The 19,770-nt window shown below is 34.5% G+C and overlaps 2 protein-coding genes across 3 annotated transcripts; both read right to left on the bottom strand.

Moving 5' to 3' along the window:
• Positions 1 to 1,211: 1,211 nt before the first annotated feature.
• LOC144543617 (U-box domain-containing protein 33-like) lies at positions 1,212 to 7,524 on the bottom strand. 2 transcript variants are annotated; one of them, XM_078291946.1, is made up of 9 exons: positions 7,219 to 7,524; positions 6,641 to 6,762; positions 5,966 to 6,087; positions 5,661 to 5,765; positions 4,417 to 4,798; positions 3,355 to 3,858; positions 2,678 to 2,978; positions 2,022 to 2,423; positions 1,212 to 1,469 (listed from the first exon to the last, which is right to left on the bottom strand). In XM_078291946.1, exons 1-9 carry the CDS (start codon positions 7,517 to 7,519, stop codon positions 1,465 to 1,467), a joined length of 2,244 nt encoding a protein of 747 aa, XP_078148072.1. In that variant the 5' UTR covers positions 7,520 to 7,524; the 3' UTR covers positions 1,212 to 1,464. The 2 variants fall into 2 exon arrangements, with proteins under 2 accessions (XP_078148072.1, XP_078148073.1); XM_078291947.1 differs by having other exon boundaries at positions 2,037 to 2,423.
• A 5,521-nt stretch (positions 7,525 to 13,045) lies between these two features.
• Positions 13,046 to 18,855, bottom strand: LOC144543940 (U-box domain-containing protein 33-like). The gene is made up of 8 exons (XM_078292384.1): positions 18,561 to 18,855; positions 18,007 to 18,128; positions 16,957 to 17,078; positions 16,663 to 16,767; positions 15,418 to 15,805; positions 14,401 to 14,910; positions 13,607 to 13,907; positions 13,046 to 13,464 (listed from the first exon to the last, which is right to left on the bottom strand). Exons 1-8 carry the CDS (start codon positions 18,853 to 18,855, stop codon positions 13,046 to 13,048), a joined length of 2,262 nt encoding a protein of 753 aa, XP_078148510.1.
• Between the last annotated feature and the right edge of the window lie 915 nt (positions 18,856 to 19,770).

Genomic DNA, 19,770 nt, shown 5'->3' with positions numbered 1-19,770 from the left:
AAAAAGTATTTTACATTTTCGATAGAATGATCAGAGATTTTTTTTTCCGGTTCAAATTTTGGATTGGAAAAACTCCTACCAATCCAAAAAATGTTCTTTTTGTCTGAACCGTCTTGAATCTTCTGTGAAGAAAATATTTGGTTATCCAGAAAGTGAATCTATTAGAACCGTCTTGGATCTTTTTGCTCGAACCGCCTTGGTCCAAACTTTACTCATGACCCTGACAGTCAAGGAACCGAACAATGTATCTTAGTGTAATTTAGTTTAATTTAGTTAAATTCATGGTCAAATTTAGTTAAATTTAGTTCTCCTAGGCTTTCTACTAAAGATTAAGTTCGAAATTAATAACATAATAAATTAATTTGTTGATAACTAGTTTATTTTAATCTAGGCGTCCAATGCATGGACGCTTTGGAAGGCAGCATCCTTCTGTTGCTCCAATTAAAAAAAAATAAAAATAAAAACATGAAAAAAAAGCCGCTCAAATAATAACACAACTGCTTGGATGAGCTCTGCCTCAGCTTATATAGAAAAATTGTAAAGGAAACACAAACTGATGAACTCAAGGATTCCATAAAATGTACTGGACAAGTCAATTACAGCTGAAAATACTTTTGCTTACCTTAGAATACATTTACCAGCAACTTCAGACTAATTTTGCAGAAATTCTTGGTAATTATTGGTAATAATTAATACTGATGAACTCAGTATTAGTAATGCTCTCTCCTCTCCCTTGTCATTTTTTCATACCACCAGCACTACCCTATCATAATTAAACCACTTCAGAGAAAGGGACACAGAATGTCTAAAAGAACAAATTTCAGATAAAAAAAAAGTAATTATTGGTAATTATGAATTTCAAATAGAACAAAGGAAAAGAAATGTGACTGTACTGAAGCACAGCACATGCCGGTGAAGGTGTTATCTCAGGCCGTGCACAACACGTCTTCCCCCTTTATCCTCAAAACTGTACAGCTAATTAAAATAAAAATGAACTTTGTTAACCTTTTCAGACTACATACCAATTTTTTGTTCTGACATATAACTGAATAGATAAGTTTGGAGAAAAAAACATCAAGATATAGATTCGTAAAAGCGGACTTGGCATCTTGAAATGCTCCTTTAGTAATATAAAAAGCATGTATTTCGAAACTACAAATTGTTTGCCAGAGCTATGAAACTTTTGCACTCAAAATTGTTACACTTTTTCTCAAGTGGTTGTCATTTAACCAAATGCACTTATACAAATATTTAGTATGTACAAAAGCTGTACAAAACTTCGATTAAAATTAATTACATAAATTAGGAAATATCAAAAAGCACTTAAATTTGCAGGAAAACCCTTCAGTCTTAAAAAAAAAAAAAATCTAAGTTGGTTCTATCCTGAGCACAGTGGAATCTTCATGCCCTGTACCATTTCAACTTCTTACATCCAGCATTCTATTGCTTTCCTGCAGACTGCTCTCATGCTGCAATGCAATTTAAAAATAAATAGTGTCAAAGATCAATAAGAGATTGTTAGTGTCAAAGATCAATAATAAAACATAACAGAATTAACTAACTGCATGCATGATAGACGAAACAAAAGCAAAACAGTCGGTAAACAAGAGTATGAAGATAAAATAAGAACTTAGTCATACGCAGTAAAAATGAACTTTGTGTGGCTTGTCAGATAAAACTTTGATCATCTACAACTGTAAAGAAAGGGGATAAAGAGAACAAATTATTTTGTCATCTGCAAGGAGGAAAGATTGTTTTAAAACAAACGTATGTGTTTTAGTATATGATGTGTTAATTAGTGGCTGTTTGGTTGGTCCAAAATTGCAAGTACCACTAGCAAGGGCTTGGGATTGGCTGGTACCGGTTTAGCAACCTTTCTTATTTCTGCTTTCATTTTTTGTGATTTAAATCATACATGTTGTGAACTGCTAAACATTCTTGTTAGTGGTAGTTCATGGTCAATTCTATTTTCTCAGAAAAGACAACAAATAAAATAAAACAAATTTAAGAATAAAATTCACCTTTTAGAAAATCACCTAACTTGGGGGGATTTATCATGGGTTCCAGAACCTGCCAAACATCGGTTGTAAGATCTGGTCGCAATTCTCTCTTAACTTCACAACACTCCATCCCCAAAGCTGCAATTTGATTGGCCACCTCAGCTGGCCACTCTCCAGCTGACTTATCCAATATCTCTTCCAAACTCCCTTTCACAACTGCCTTCTGCACCTCATTTATTATGCCCATAGCAGGTCGTCCAGTTAAAAGGTGAAGGAGCACTATCCCAAAGGAGTATACGTCAGAACACGGCTGCAGCTCGCCTGAAGAAAAGAACTCCGGGTCCATGTACACAAATGACCCCATGGGACCACTACATCGGGACAGGATATTGGTAGGATTTGCCTCAAGGACATGCCATATACCTGTGTCGACCCTAGATTAGTATATATACTAGAACCTTTATACATTAAAATTGATTGATAAGGCAAATGAAGTCCAAAAAAAACTTGTCAAAAGAAAGTTTTGTGAGATTGGATATCAGAAGTCTTACTCCCGTATACAATGCTAACCAACAAATTTCAAATTCCCTAGAGGTGGATTTACTATTTTCTACTGTTCTTAGCAGTCATCTTGTTGCAATAACAGACAATAAACTTATATTAGATGGATGCAATACCATAATCACCAAGCCGGCAAACAAAATTGGAGTCGAGAAGGATATTAGATGGCTTGAGGTCACCGTGAATCACTGGATTCTGCTTGTTATCGGTGGAGTGGAGGAAGAGTAATGCAGAGCATATCTCAGCTGCAATCCGAACACGGGCCCGCCATGTAAGAGGAGGCATCTTATCCTTGCACGACAAGCAGTCTTCTAAACTTCCATTCTCAAGGAACTCATACACCACAGCCCAAGCTTCGGGGCAAGCTCCAATTATGCTTGAAATGTTTAGGTGCTTCAATTTGCTTAGAGCATCCATCTGTAAAGTATTTTCATGTAAGTTAACTACTATGAAACAGAATAATTTAATAATCATAACCCAATACTTTTAGCGTACGTGCAAATTAGCAAAATTTTCTTATGCTCATAACTAGAACTCAATTTGTTTCCTTTTAGGGGAACACAAGGACTAGGTCCAGCATTTCTTTAACTTCTCCTTCTCAGTCAATTCAATTTCTTTTAATAAGATCATACAAATCTGAGACTGAATGTCTAAAGCTGTTCGGCTATAAACTTCAAATTTTTGCTTAAGAAAAAATAAAAGACAAACTAGATGAAGAGGCAAAGTCATCAACATTCAATATTAAGAATCATTCCTTACTTTTTAGTAAATAAACATTAAAAAATCATAATACCTCCTGGTAAAATTCATCTTTCCCGCGCATGCCTTGGGGATTCAACAACTTTATAGCCACGGTCGTTCCACGAAGTGACCCCTTAAAAACACTCCCATACCCTCCTTCCCCAATCTTGAACGAATTATCAAAACCATTTGTAGCATCCTGCAATTCCTCATAAGAGAACTCACAAAACTTTGCCTTACTAAGCGCTGCATGCTCCAGCTCCCACACCCGTTCTCTCATCAGATTCATCTCCTTCACAGCACATCCTCTCTCTTGTTGCAACTCCTCGACCTCTCTCTCTAGTGAGAATACAAGGCAGTGGGCTTCAGAGAGCTTAGTTTGGAGATCCTTAACCATGTGTTTTGAATTTGCAAGCGCGTCTTCCAAAGCATCTCTATGTCCTTCAACCCGGTGAAGCTCATCTAAGATGTCATCTCGTTGTCTTTTCATGTCATCAAAATTGGTTGCGTCTTGAGGCCATCTTCCCTTTGGGTACGGCATGCCATCATCTTTTCCCTGTATCAGTCAGGGGCAGAAAGTGAATGTTATAATTTCTGTTTCTTTAATATGTCAAAAGTACAGAGGCTACAGAAAAAAAATTGCTTTTAATTTTGATGTGCTTAACAATACTAAAATAGTGTTATTTTGCTTGTTTTATTTCTTCTGCAAGGTCTTTGTTTTTCTTACATGTGGTATACAATGAACAATTAATGTGTGCCTGGTGGTTAAAATAGAAGGCTAGTATGTTCTTCATTTAAAATAAACTAAATGTGCTAGGTTTTTAGTCTAAAGCTATCATCTGCCTTTCTGCCATCTCAATCTACTTGCAAAAATCGCTTTGTTAATTATAAATCTGAATTTTCCACCAGGCTCCTAGTTTTGAAAATACTCTCCTAGGCTTGTAGTTTCTCGCTAATTTATCCAAATAGGGATGATTTTTTTTTTCTTTTTAATTTTTCAATACATATGAATGAACATAAGACCGCCTTACTGCAAGTGGATTAAGATTTTCAAGCAACTAGTTGTTAAAAACCAGTGAATAGATTGACATATTAATAGGTTGTGGGCAATAACCTGATGGGTTTTATGACCTTCTCGGTAATAATTCCTGCCTTGGTCACCAGTGCCAGGCCCTGATTTTCTGCTAGACACCTGATAAGGCTCCTCACCACTAAAATTTCTATTCTTTGGTTTTTCATTCCATAAGTCCACAACAACACTGCCTGTACTTGACACCCTGCTGACTTCATTATATGGTGATGTGGATCCTGACGTGACTGTCGCATCAAGATGGTCAGATCTTGACTCTCGGTACCGATCATGTAAGGGGCTAGAGAGAGGAGAGGCTGATTGAACTGAACCATGTGAAGGCATTCTATCTGATTGACTCCCATTAGGGGTTTGGCCAGCAGACTTCTGGGAGCCGGTTGCTGTAGGACCACTTGGAGCCGGTTCCCTATTGAGATAGCAATCAAAACTTAGATTTCAGGAAAATAAGATAAATAAAAGTAAGTGCAGTGAATCCATTATAAATCTATAGACACATTAACAAAAGAGGACCCATCACTTGGACAATCAATATTTTAACAATCTTGATAATCTAACATGAACTGTTGGATTCAAGAATTAAAGGACAGTCCAGATTTAAAGCTTATTGGCACGCCTGTGAGTGGTTTTGTTTTCGTCTTCCTTCCTCTTCTTTGTCCAAATTTCCAAAACAAGCAACTGCCAACCATGCTTCTCTTCACCTTCATTTTATTCTCCACATCCAAGCTACTCCTCTTTATTGACTCACCAAATCTATTTTCAATACTAAATGTGTAGTTTGTCTCCACCATAGTCTTTCTGTCCACTACTTATCCAGCATCAATACTTATTCCTTAGGAAATTTACCATGTTCTTATGGGGGCCGGATGGTAGTGAGGGAAAAAGGGGGCTACCCCCCTATAAATTGAAATTTTGTAATTGTGTCCATTAATTTTTTCAATATTTGCATGCATCAACACTTTTCAGCATTCCTTCTAAAATACATTTTGTGATTTGATACAGTGGACTATATTAGATTGTCAAGGTTGTCAAAATATTCATTTATCAAGTGATTCCCACTAACAAAATTTGCAAATTTCACTGTAAGCCCATGTTTTGGCAGTAAAATCCTGGTGCTAGTGACCAATTTGGGTAAGTTTGTCAGTGTTATCTTACCACATTTTTATCTGTAAGCCTCAGTCAAGCTATTAAGAAATAAATTGAAAAATAGACTACTTGGGCTGGCATTTATACAAGTATCTAAAAAGAACAAAAAAATGTACTTGGCATACCTAGTGCAAATTAACTTTCCATTACAGAGAAACCAGATTTTGCATGCTGGATCAGCTCGAGCCTTTACAGTCAGAGCTGTCGGTGAAACAGGAGCCTTCATAGTTCTGAGTAGATTTTAGTTTTCCATAAGTCAGATATCTTTAAAACACAATTTACTGAATGAAGTCATGCTTATGATAACTTTTTCATTTCCTTTTTGGCCCAATAAGGGGCAGGTTAGGGGTTTCAGAGGAAGGTGGGGTTCTGTTATTTAGCCAAAAGAATCTCTAACAAACATTTTAAGGTTATAGAAAATAGTATGTACTTTGAATAGGTATTGTCTGTGCCAGCACCCATAACAAGCTCAGTGATACTGTGCTTGGTGATGACCGAAAGTAACCCTTCAGCAATGTCATCACTCTCAATTATAAGTTTCTCGGGCTTTATCTGGTATAAAATGAGAAAAAGTTCTAGAAATATCAAAATAAAATAAAAAATGCTGACATAATTTTTGGATATGATACTCCACATTGATATTTATGGGACCTTTACCTGGTGGAAATGAGCAGAATTTTGATTTTGTTTGTCAAGCATTGTTCTGCTTTGTTTATCTTTATTTTCTTTTCCTGTTTGATTTAACTTCCAAGTGTACTCTGTTAATAGATACACCATCTCAAGTAGGTCTGACTAACTGGTGAGGTTCGATGACAGTACAAACTAGCATGTCAGCACTATTTCTATTGGATGTTGATAACGATAAACCCCTTAAATATTCCTATTGGATGTTGATATAACAATAAACCTTAAATATTCCTATTGGATGCTGATAACAATAAACCTTAAATATTCCTAATGGATGTTGATAACAATAAACCTTAAATATTACTATTTGATGTTGATAACAATAAATCAATTTAGCATGTCACAACTATCCTATTAACATGTCACAACTATTGGACGTCGATAACAATAAACCTTGAAGAGGAGAAAGGAGAGGGACCTTGAGACGAGCAAACATGGACATGTAGGTACTCATGGTTTTATTCATCTTCTCGGTCTCAATTTTTCGGTAAACTGCCACTTCTTTGGCAGTAACTTGATCAGCTGGTAACCATCCTATCACTACATACAAAAAGAGGCAAAAAAAAACGTAAACGGAAAGTTCACAAAACAAAAAAGTTAAATATAATAACCTGTGTAATAGGTAAGATTACAAAAAAATACAGAAAATTATGGCAATCTGAATACACTAAATGGACCTTTTGAATCTGGTTAAATAAAAAGTTTGCATTAAAGGCTCCTTTAAGCTCAAATCCAGCCAAAATAATTATATAAACAAGGCAGACATAAATTAAAATACGAAGCAACTATTGTGCAAGGTAATATCTCGGGCACGGAGAATACATGGAGAATAGATTCTCTCTGTCCTTGATAAAATTACTTCTAATGGCATTCTGTCAAGCAGCTTATGGGCATTATACAATCCAAGTAACTTTCCACGGGCATAAAAAAAAAAGAAAAAACAGAGAGAATTTAATTTCTCTATCAAAGATCAGAAACTAAGTTAATCGATCTAACCTCCATACACAGCCATGGGGATAGTCTTAGAAGGTTGGTGGATGTGTACAATAGTGATCTTCTTGTTTCTGGGTATATTTTGCATGATCCACACAAAATTGGCTTTCCAATCTTTCGCCTCCTTTCCCATCGCCACGTAAACCGTGTCATCGACTGAGTTGAAGCTGTCGGGATCAACTGGGTCGGTGAGGTCAGAGACAAAGCTGTTGGAAGATGACCTTGATGAGACGCTGCTGGCACTGCTGTTGCTCTTCACGTTGTAAAGTTGTGGTTGTTGCGATACATTCATAAAGAAATTCATGGCTGTTTGGGAGTGGAGAGAGGGAGAGGGAGAGAGGGAAAGAGGGAGAGAACGAATGTGTTTGAAGAAAATGCTCGTAAGTCGTAACTAATTGATAAGAGTATTTATTCACCTGACTTATTAAATTAATCGTGATTTATACCAAACTTCTTTTATAGAATATCTTTGAATAAAGTAAATCATCGTAATATTTGCATGTTTGGACATACGATTAAAAGAGTATTGTTTCGTAGATAATGAAGTATAGGAAAACATCAGTCATCTATGTTCTTGCTACCGATTTTTTCTTAAATACCCTCATAAAATTAAAAAAGACACTCAGATTTCAAATATTTTGAAATCTGTCTTTGCTAATTTTTCTTTTCTTTTTTAGAGATATTTAGTATGTAAATAATGAATGTTTTATATATAGACACTAGCAGTAATTTAAAGCAAACCGCTCCACTGTGGGGTGGTCAAGTATTGAAGCTAACCGCCCCACTATGGAGCGGTCAGGGCAGATTTCAAAATATTTAAAATTTGAGGTTATTTTTTATTTTCTGAGGGTATTTAAAAAAAATCGGTTCATGCTAGTGTTAATTCATAAACATTTTCTAGTAATTGTAATACTCATTAAGTGTGACTCATAACTAGTTATATCAAACAAAACAACACATAAAACCATAAATTAAAATTATACTAAGAAAGAAAATTAATTGTATTGTTTAAAGTTGTTAACCAAATATAACTATATGTAATTAGTCACAATATCATATTTGAGAAGGATTAAAAAATATCTCTATTTTTTGTGTCTTCATATTTGAATTATATATCTTGTTATCATAATTGTTTAGGTTCAATAATGAATAGTTATGTGAGGTTTCGTACAACACAACATTATTTTGTCTTTAATACTAGACTAAAGACAAATTCTCATTAGTTCTTATTATTTAACTATATATTATTAATAATAAACTAGATATAGTGAGAAAAATGAAAACAGCGGGTAAATAGGACTTTGAGTGGACACCCATGTAAACTCTATATTAATATACATTTATATAAAGTCTAACTATTAGTGAAAATTCTGACAGTGGCTGTGGGGGCTTAATTTTTCAAAGGCATATTCGGTTCCCCTCTCCCTTTGAAAACTTCGCCTACTATTGTTATTCAGATAGAATATATATATTTCTTATTCTAAAAAAATATTTTGTTCAAATGGGGGCATGAATGCCATTGTTCCTCAAAAAAAAAAAAATTGTCAGGTCTTTCCCTAAAGAAGGAACGCATCTGATTCTATCTCATCGAAATCTACCCCTTATATTTTATGGATTTGTCAATGAAATATCAATCTTCAACTTAGAAAATCTATCAGACATTGATAAATGATTAGTAACTTTGTATAGATGTCAACCATGTCTTTGACGATTGAGACGTAATTTTTTTTTTATGTGAAAGTACTTACGTGAAAAATTGTTATTGCAATATTAAAATATTTCAGGTATAATAGTGAAAATTCGAATAATAATGATAAATGAAATATCCAAGACGATATTAGCTATTGGATGAATCAAATTGGTGATGATAAGAATGAGAGAGTATCCGCGAGGGATATTGTCGGCATACCCTCGCAGATACTACTGTCGCTAATAGAAAAAACACCTTTCTATCGGTGTATCCTCGCGGATAGTTACTTTTTACCCTCACGAATACTCTTCCATTCTTATAGATATATCGTGACTTGATGTCATACACAAATTCTTCACCCCCCAACATATATATAATTACCATATTAGCCCCAATCATTCAACTTCAAAATGCATACGAGACATTATCTACAGCTATATATATTGTTTCAACTTTCAAACTGTCTTTCAGATCACAGCTATATATAACTCTTAATTAATTAATGATCGGCACCACAAGTGGGATATATTTAAATAATTTGAATTCTTTATAGTATGATATTGTATCTTCATTTCTGCAAACCTTTTTCCTCGGAACGGAGACAATTTGGCCTTCAAACTTGTTAATACTTAATACAGCATTTTTTTTTTCAAAGGATACTTGGAAGTGGAAGGATATTAAAAATGCATGTAGCGGAGCAATCCAGTGAATCCACCCTTCTTTTTTCCTTTTGACTTTCTTTTAAAAACAAATCTTGCATTTATTTATTTGGTAATAAATATTATTATTGCAAAGTAGTGCTATGCCACTATATATAGCACTGCAGCAAAATCGAGTACCTGCCTATTCGTACTCGTAAATCGTAATGGGTCAAAAAGTACAGTACTGGGTCAAAATCAATATAAATTAGACTTAAACTTGATTGCTATTATCTGAACCGTCCGTTTATAGCTTGACTCAACATAATATTTTGCAAAAAAACTGACATATAATGAATAAAATATCTTTCATAACGGAGGAATCAAATAAGATGAAACAAGATCAATTCAAAAAGATGATTACAAGTGTAGAGTAAATGGAAGAGAAACGGAAAAATATCGAAAAATAATTACTTGAAGAAGAAGTACGAAGAAAAGGAGAAATAGAAGAAAAAGAAAAACCTTAATCAGATAATTAGGATGCCGATCATATGAATTTGATAGAATATGAACACCATATATAATATATTTAATGACAGTTGGACATTAGGCAAAATATAGTTTGATTACATCATTTCGGAATGCAGGTGAATAATTTTCAATATAGATAAATAAGTCAAAAATGATAAAAAGGAAAAACTTAATGATTGCAAATAGGAAATATATTATTGAATGAGAAATTATTTGACTTTGTGTTGGAAGAACTTTTCTCCGGATTACTAGAAAAAAAAAGACACAATTTCTTTATTTTTATTTTTATGTATTAACGGATTTCCGTATACAATAATTCAAAAGTTGTATATTATGTATATAAATTGAAAATTTTGTTCGCTTCACACTTTATTAAAATAAATTGTAATAAATTTTTCATATAACTACTGTTAGCTGGCTTCTTAATGATTTAATTTTTGTTTGGATAGGAGGCAGGGGGAGAAAGAGGGGCGGAAGAAAAGAAAAGTAAAGAAATGATTATTGTTTTATTGGATTTTAATAGAAAAATAACATTAGTACAAATTATTATTTTTTTAAAATAAAACTTATTTTTTTAAAGGCCCCACAACGATTTGTATTAAAATAAAAAAGTTTTTACAACACCTCAGCAAAATATATATACAAATAATCAAAATTTGTCACTCTCTTAGTCAAAATTTCTTGTGTCAAAATTCTGTTCTGCAGTGGGACCCAGATGAACGCCTTAACCTTTGGAGGGCTTTTGGAGGTTGCATAGAATGTGACGGAGGGAAATAAGATCAACCAAACAAAATAATAAAAATTATGATATCTTTTTCTATTCATTCTCATATTTTGTTTTTCTCAGTCTTCTTTTCCCTTCAAGTCCTATCAACCAAATATGATGTAAATTCTTAATTACACAACTGATCAAAAGGACCGACCTAATGAAATAAATCACAAGTTAGAAAGCACTGAATTGGACACAAAAATATGAACTGTGTCATTTTATTGTTCTTTATTAAATAAAATTCTTTCAGAAAAAAAAAAATGATCAATCAAATGAGACTAGATCCTTATTTTTCTTAAATAAAACAAAATAAAATGCTTTACAAGAAAACGTAGTATAAAGAACTACGTCAATTGAGGGCCGGCGATTTCAAGTATAAAATATAAAAACTAATTCTACATATTTTATTGAAAGTGTACAGCACCTCCGAATAAAAAAGGAATATCAGAAGAATTTTGTCAAACGGTTGGTGGTTGCAATTGTATTGCACGTACAGTCGTACTCGTACATATTATCAAAGAAGAAAAATTATATTTATTTTTGAAAGCTCAAAGTTAAGCAAAACCCTTTTCTTGTGTTTTCATGATCATATTTTTTTCTGTCTGTCTCAACGCAGGGAAGAGAATCCCGTACTCTATTTTAAGAGTCCAGAACATTCTACTTCGGATCAGATTAGTCCAGATCAGTATCCAAACTCAAATATTTTGTTACCTATGAGGATGCGGACTAATTAAACTATGATCATGAAAATGTATATCTCCAGTAGGGAATAAGCAGAAAGAATAAACGGAATCTGTTTTATATTCATTTAATTAATCCATAAAACTCAAGGTAAGTTGATTTAATAGTATGAGTTTTTTTTTTTTTTTTTTTGACAAAATGAATTTGGCTTCATTTGAATACAGTCAAGAGCATCAACTGCTAGTGTCCAATAATATTTGATTTTGAAATGGATAGTTTGCTGCTTCCCTGCCAAGTTAAGGGACTATCATTTCATCACCAATAGTCAAGAGAACTCAAGATATAGATCCATAAAAATTAAAAAACATGTATTTCCAAAATGCAAATTGTTTGCCAGAACTATGAAACTTCTGCACCCAAAGTTGTTACAGTTTTTCTTTACTAGATTTTGATTCGATCAAATGCAGTTACACAATATCTCCAAGAGATATATATATATATATATAGTATGTACAAAATATGTAGAAAACTTCGGTTAAAATTAATTCCAGAAATTAGGAAATAAAATAAGCACTTAAACTTGCTGGAAAACCCTTCAGCTATATAAAAATCTAAGTATCCAAAGCACAGTGGAACCTTCATGCCCTGTGCCATTCCAACTTCTTACATCAAGCGTTCTATTGCTTTCCTGCAGACTCCTCATGCTGCAATGCAATTTACAAATAAATAGGAACAAAAGTTTTTTTAGTGTCAAAGATCAATAATAAAACAAAACAGAATTAACAAAATGCATGCATGACAGATGAAACAAAAGAAAAAACAGTCAGTAGACAAGGGTATGAAGATAAAATAAGAACTTGACCATAAGTAAGAACGAATTGTGTGTGGCTTGTCGGATAAAACTTCGATAAGCGACAACTGTAAAGAAAGGGCTTAAAGAGAAGAAAGTAATTTGTCATCTGTAAGGAGGAAAGAATGTCAGCTAACAGTTCCTCCAGTATTTTTTTTCGGTGCTAAAATTTATGGTAATTTCAAGGTTAATTGTGAAAGAATTGAGGAATGGAGCTGTAGATGTCAAAAAAATAAAAAGAGCAAGGAGAGATGGAGGCGGTATTTTTTTTTCCATTCATGCTGCCTCTTGGTTTAATGGTATGAGAAAATTTTGGTTTGATTTAAGGAAATTAACAATCGATAATCGGTAGGCCTTTCTAAGCATCTCTATTTCAAAATTCTACAGGGGCTCAATGCCTCTAAGCACCAACAAGAATTCAAACAAAGGTATGTGTTTTAGTATCTGATGTGTTCTTTGGTTTCTGTTTGGTTGGTCCAAAATTGTAAAGTACCACTAGAATGGGCTTGGGATTGGCTGGTACCGGTTTAACAAACAAAATTTTCTTATTTATGCTTTTTTTCTTTGTGATTTAAATCAAATATGTTGCAAACTGCTAAACATTCTTGTTTGTGGGAGTTCATGAACAATTCTATTTTCTCAGAAAGGACAACAAATAAAATAAAACAAATTTAAGAATACAATGCACCTTTTAGAAAATCACCTAATTTGGGGGGATTTATCATGGGTTCAAGAACCTGCCAAGCATCCGTTGCAAGATCTGGTCGCAATTCTCTCTTAACTTCACAACACTTCATCCCCAAAGCTGCAATTTTATTGGCCACCTCAGCTGGCCACTCTCCAGCTGACTTATCCAATATCCCTTCCAAATTCCCTTTCACAACTGCCTTCTGCACCTCATTTATTATGCCCATAGCAGGTCGTCCAGTTAAAAGGCGAAGGAGCACTATCCCAAAGGAGTATACGTCAGAACACGGCTGCAGTTCGCCTGAAGAAAAGAACTCCGGGTCCATGTACACAAATGACCCCATGGGACCACTACATCGGGACAGGATATTGGTCGAATTTGCCTCGAGGACATGCCATATACCTGTGTTGACCCTAGGTTAGTATAGATACTTGCACCTTTATAGATTAAAATTGATAGAGGGAAGGTGATAGCAACCAAGTATAAAAAAAAATAAACTTGTTGCAATAACAGACAATTAACTTATATTAGTTGCATGCAGTACCATAATCACCAAGCCGGCTAACAAAATTGGTGTCGAGAAGGATATTAGATGGCTTTAGGTCACCGTGAATCACTGGATTCTGCTTGTTATTTGTGGAGTGGAGGAAGTTTAATGCAGAGCATATCTCAGCTGCAATCCGAGCACGAGCTTGCCATGTAAGAGGAGACCTCTTATCCTTGCATGACAAGCAGTCTTCTAAACTTCCATTCTCAAGGAACTCGTACACCACTGCCGAAGCTTCGGGGCATGCTCCAATTATGGTTGAAATGTTTAGGTGCTTCAATTTGCTTAGAGCATCCATCTGTAAAATAAGACAGATGCATTTGTATATTCAAGTAAGTTTACTAGTATGAAACAAATACGTGCAAATTAACAAAAATTTCCTATGCTCGTAACTAGAACTCAATTTGGTTCCTTTTAGGTGAACACTAGGACTAGGTACATTTTATTTGAATTCTCCTTCTCACCCAATTCAATCGCTTTTAATTAGATCATACAAACTTGAAACTGAATGTCTAAAGCTGTTTGGCTTCAAACTTCAAAATTCTGCTTAAGAAAAAAAAGGCACGCCAGATGTACAAGCAAAGTTGTCAACATTCTTTTTTTATTTTTGAAAACCTTTGCAGAGGTTGTGAAGTCGTGAGGGGAATCGAACTCTAGACCTTTGGATAACCAACAGTCCTAGGTCTTTTTCCTAGCCAACTGTGCTACCTCCCCTTTCAAAGTTGTCAACATTCAACATTAAGAAATTATACTTTAATTGTTAGTACATAAACATTCAAAAATAATATTACCTCCTGGTAAAATTCATCTTTCCCTCGCATGCCTTGCGGATTCAATAACTTTATAGCAACACTCATCCCACGAAGTGACCCCTTATAAACACTCCCATATCCTCCTTCCCCAACCTTGAATGAATTGTCAAAACCATTTGTAGCATCCTGCAACTCCTCATAAGAGAACTCACAAAAGTTCACCCTACTATCCTCTGTATGCTCCAGCTCCAGCTCCCGCACCCATTCTCTCAGCAAATTCGCCTCCTTCACAGCACATCCTCTCTCCTGTTGCAGCTCCTCGACCTCTCTCTCTAGTGAGAATACAAGGCAGTGGGCTTCAGAGAGCTTAGTTTGGAGATCCTTAGCCATCTGTTTTGAATTTGCAAGCGCAACTTCCAAAGCATCTGCCTGTCCTTCAACTTGGCGAAGCTCCTCTAAGATGTCGTCTCTTTGTCTTTTCATGTCATCAAAATCAGTTGCCTCTTGAGACCATCTTCCTTTTGGGTACGGTACGTCATCCTCTTTTCCCTGGATCAGTCAGGGGCAGAAAGTGAATCTTTTAAGTTCTGTTTCTTTAATATGTCAAAAGTAGTGAGACTACAGAAAAAAAATTACTTCTAATTTTGATGTGCTTAACAATACTAAAATAGTGTTATTTTGCTTGTTTTATTTTCGCTGCAAGGTATTTGCTTATCTTACATGTGGTATACAAACAATTAATGGGTGCTGGCTAAGATTGGTGGTTAATAGAGATGGATAGTATGTTCTTCATCTAAATTAAACTAAATGTGCTAATTTTTTAGTATAAAACTTTCATCTTCCATTCTTCTTGCAAAAATCCCTTTGTTAATTATATATCTGAATTTTCCCACCAGACTCCTAGATTTCAAAAGACTCTCCAAGGCTCGCAATTTCTCGCTAATTTATTCAAATAGGGATTTTTTTTATTTTTCAATACATATGAACGAGCATAAGACCGCCTTACCCCAAATGGATTTAACATTTTCAAGCAACTAGTTGTTAATTTTTCAATACCTGATGGGTTTTTTGGCCTTGTCGGTAATAATTCCTGCCTTGGTCACCAGTGCCAGGCTCTGATTTTCTGCCAGAAACCTGATAAGGCTCCTCATCACTAAAATTTCTACTCCTTGGTTCTCCATTCCATAAGTCCACAACAAGACTGCCTGAACTTGACACCCTACTGAGTTCAGTGTATGGTGATGTGGGTCCTGACATGACTGTCACATCAAGATGGTCAGATCTTGACCCTCGGGACCGATCTGCATGACTAGAGAGAGGAGAGGTTGATTGAACTGAACCATGTGAACGCATTCTATCTGATTGATTCCCTTTGGGGTTTTGGCCAGCAGACTTCTGGGAGCCGGTTGCTGTAGGGCCACTTTGAGTGGGGATATAAGGTTCCCTATTGAGATAGCAAGCCAAATTTTACATTTCAGGAAAATAAGATAAATAAAAGTAAGTGCGGTGAATCTGTTATAACTCTATAGACACATTAACAAAAGAGGAGCCATCACTTGGACAATCCATATTTTAACAATCTTGATAATCTAACATGAACAGTTGGATTCAAGAATTTAAGGTTAGTCCAGATCTAAAGTTTATCGGTACGCCTGTGAGTGGTTTTGTTTCTATCTCTTCCTTCTTCTTCTTTGTCCCAATTCCCAAAAAAAGGAACAACTAACCATGCTTCCCTTCGGCTTCATGTTATTCTCCACATTCCAGATACTACTCTTTATTCACTCATCAAATTTTGAATTATGGGCAGTGACAGATGGTAGTGAGGGAAAAAGGGGGCTAAGCTCCCCCTATAAATTGAAATTTTATAATTTTGTAGTATTTGTATGCATCAACACTTTAGCATCCCTTATAAAATATAATTACATTAAACTAAATTATCTAGCCCTCCCAATCTCAATTTCCTAGCTCTGCCCCTGTCAAAAAGAGTTAGATCTCTTACGTTCTTTTAAGTTTTAACTTTTGATTCAGTGGACTGTATTAGATTGTCAAGGTTGTCAAAAAATTTAGTTATAAAGTGATTCCCAATATAAAAAGGTGCAAATTTCAGTGTAAGCCCATGATTTGGCAGTAAAAAATTTGGTGCTAGTGACCAATTCTGGTAAGTTTGTCAGTGTTATCTCACCACATTTTGATCTGTAAGCCTCAGTAAAGCTATTAAGAAATACATTGAAAAGTGGACTACTTGGGCTTGCATCTATATAAGTACCTAAAAAGAACAAAAAAAATATATAGTTGGCATACCTAGTGCAAATCAACTTCCCGTTACAGACAAACCAGATTTTGCATGCTGGATTAGCTCGAGCTTGTACAGTCCGAGCTGTCAGTGAAACTGGAGCCTTCATAGTTCTGAGTAGATTTTAATTTTCCAGAAATCAGATATCTTTAAAACACAATATACTAAATGAAATCATGCTTTTGATAGCTTTTTGGCCCGATAGGGGAGCAATTTAGGGCTTGGCGAGAAAGGTTGGGTTCTGTCATTTAGCCAAAAGGATTTCTGACAAACATTTTATGGTTCAAAAAAATAGTATGTACTTTGAATATGTTTTGTCTGCACCAGCACCCATAACAAGCTCAGTGACACTGTGCATGGTGATGACCGAAAGCAACCCTTCAGCAATGTCATCACTCTCAATTATAAGCTTCTCGGACTTTATCTGTTATAAAATGAGAACAAGTTCTGGAAATATCAAAATTAAAAAAATGCTGGCAATAATTTTGTATATGATACTCCACATTGATTTATGGGACCTTTAGCTGTTGGAAAGGAGCAGAATTTTGATTTTGGTTGTCAAGCATTGTTCTTCCTTTTTTGTTTTTCTTTTATTTTCCTGTATGATTTAACTTACAAGTGCACTCTGTTAGTAGATCATTGATGCACCATCTCAAGTAGGTTTGAGACCAATATAGCTTTACCTATCTCAAAAGTTGGTAAAAAAATCTAAAATTTAGTCTGCAAGTATATTTTCATATGTAGATCATTTTGAATGATTCAGATCGACTATGTGAACTTTGAAAGCGAAGATATTGATCCATAGTACAGACCAGTCCGCGCTATGCATAGTACCATAGCCTCACTCATTGGAAGTTGATAAGATAACAATAAACCTTGGATCCGAAACATTAAACATGATTTCCATATGAAAATGTGCTTACATACCAAAATTTACATTTTTTAGAATTCGTTTACTATTTTTTTAAATATGTAGATAACCATTGTTTTCGGGTGGCTTAGAAATTTTAGATCAAGTGATTTTCTACCTACCTAAACAAATAGTAAAAAAAATATAAAAAATATAAAATTTGGTCTTCAAGTACATTTTCATATGGACATTATGTTTAACGGTTTGGATCGAATGTCTGAACTTTGAAAATACAGATATGGATCGGTAGTACAGATTGATCCGTAATATGCATACTACCATATCCTCACTCAAATGATAAATAACAATTAATAAACCTCAAAATACTCATATTGGTTGTTGATAACCATAAATCAATTTAGGCACCATTCCTATTTACATGTCAGCACTATTCAACATCGATAACAATAAAACTTAAGGAGGAGAATTAAAGGATAGGGACCTTGAGGCGAGCAAACATGGACATGTAGGTAGTAATGGTTTTATTCATCTTCTCAGTCTCAACTTTTCGGTAAGCTGCCACTTCTTTGGCAGTAACTTGATCAGCTGGTAACCATCCTAACACTACAAACAAAAAGAGGCAAAAAAGAAAAAGAAAAAATAACGAGTTAATGAAAAGTACACAAAACAAATAAAAAAAAATATAATAACCTGCGTATGTAGTAGGTAAGATTACAAAAAGAAAATACAGAAAAGTATTAAGTATGGTAATATGAGTACACTGACTGGACATTTTGAATCTGGTCAAATAAAAAAATTGCATTAGAGGCTCCTTTAATATAAAATCCAGCCACAATAATTATATAAATTATAAGGCAGACATAAATTAAAAGACGAAACAACTATAATGTGCATGGCACCTTCTTTTAATGGCATTGTATCAAACAGCCTATGGGCATTATACTAGGCAGATAACTTTCCACGCACATCCAAAACAGAGATAATTAACTTTCTGTATCAAAGATCAGAAACTAATAATAAGTTGATCGATCTAACCTCCATACACATGCATGGGGATAGTCTTAGAAGGTTGGTGGATGTGTACAATAGTGATCTTCTTGTTTCTGGGTACATTTTGCATAACCCAGGCCAAATTGGCCTTCCATTCTTTCGCCTCCTTTCCCATCGCCACGTAAACCATGTCGTTGTTGAAGCTGTCAGAACCAACTGGGTCGGTGAGGTCAGAGGCAAAGCTTCCGTTGGAAGATGACCTTGATGAGACGCTGCTGGCAGTACTGCTGTCGCTCTTCAAGTTGTAAAGTTGCGGGGATGAGCCGCGCATGAAATTCATGGCGAGAGAGAGAGAGAGAGAGAGAGAATGTGTGTTTGCAGAAAATGCTCGTTACCAAGTTTCTTTTATAAAAACTTTACTAATTAAATATTCACCTGACTTGTTAAATTAATCGTATTTTATACCAAGTTTCTTTTATATAAGAACTTTGATTAAAATATATAATTCATCGTAATATTTCCTACAATGGAGTATATGAAAACATCAGCCGTTTACTTCAAACCATGCCACTGTTAATTATGAGCATTAATTTTAGTTGTTGTAATTAATAGCTTAATGACTATTAACTTTTTATCAATTAAACAAAATTAATTAATTGTTAAATGAGCCAACAAATACGTATATATTATAAATAACAGCGTAAATAAAATTACCGAGGGTATGAGGGGTGTGTTGTAATAAAAACTCCTGTACAGTTTATTTAAACCTTAATAGAAATGTCAGCTGGTTCTGACCTTAAAAAAAAACAGCGTAAATAAAATTTAAAATTATATATACTAAACAAGAAAATGGTATTGTCGAGTAACTATATATATGTAGTAATCTATAGTTATTAATCAAACATTGTTATTTGTTTGTCAAAACATCATATATATTTGTTAACATGTAAATATAATTAAGGTCCCATTCTTGTAGTGTCGGTATACCCTCGCGTTTAATGTCAGCTTAAAAGGTTTCATTCTTGTAGTGTCGTCCCTCTTTATTCTTAACATGTAACTATAATAAATAGAAGCGTCTAATTTGTCCACAGCTACTTGTCCACAGTTTGTCCACAGAAAAATTGACATTTGACTTGCGCGAATACTGTAAAACTCTTCATTCATGCTGTATATTTACACAATATATCACATAAAATATGTCAGTTAATAAAATATCAACTAACTAGTATTCAAAGTGGTCCCAAGATTGTTAGAA

Source organism: Carex rostrata, chromosome 25 (genome assembly GCF_964058835.1).
Source record: "Carex rostrata chromosome 25, lpCarRost1.2, whole genome shotgun sequence".
Classification (NCBI taxonomy): Eukaryota; Viridiplantae; Streptophyta; class Magnoliopsida; order Poales; family Cyperaceae; genus Carex; species Carex rostrata.
This window is presented reverse-complemented; position numbering and strand designations above follow the sequence as displayed.

What these genes read in the sequence shown, in the direction of transcription:
- LOC144543617 (XM_078291946.1), bottom strand. Translation starts at nt 7,519, where the DNA reads ATGAATTTCTTTATGAATGTATCGCAACAACCACAACTTTACAACGTG. An exon ending in ACAGACAATACCTATTCAAA is followed by an intron (nt 5,766 to 5,965) that starts GTACATACTATT and finishes AAATCTACTCAG; the next exon opens with AACTATGAAGGCTCCTGTTT. An exon ending in GGAAAGTTAATTTGCACTAG is followed by an intron (nt 4,799 to 5,660) that starts GTATGCCAAGTA and finishes CTATCTCAATAG; the next exon opens with GGAACCGGCTCCAAGTGGTC.
- LOC144543940 (XM_078292384.1), bottom strand. Translation starts at nt 18,855, where the DNA reads ATGAATTTCATGCGCGGCTCATCCCCGCAACTTTACAACTTGAAGAGC. An exon ending in GCAGACAAAACATATTCAAA is followed by an intron (nt 16,768 to 16,956) that starts GTACATACTATT and finishes AAATCTACTCAG; the next exon opens with AACTATGAAGGCTCCAGTTT. An exon ending in GGGAAGTTGATTTGCACTAG is followed by an intron (nt 15,806 to 16,662) that starts GTATGCCAACTA and finishes CTATCTCAATAG; the next exon opens with GGAACCTTATATCCCCACTC.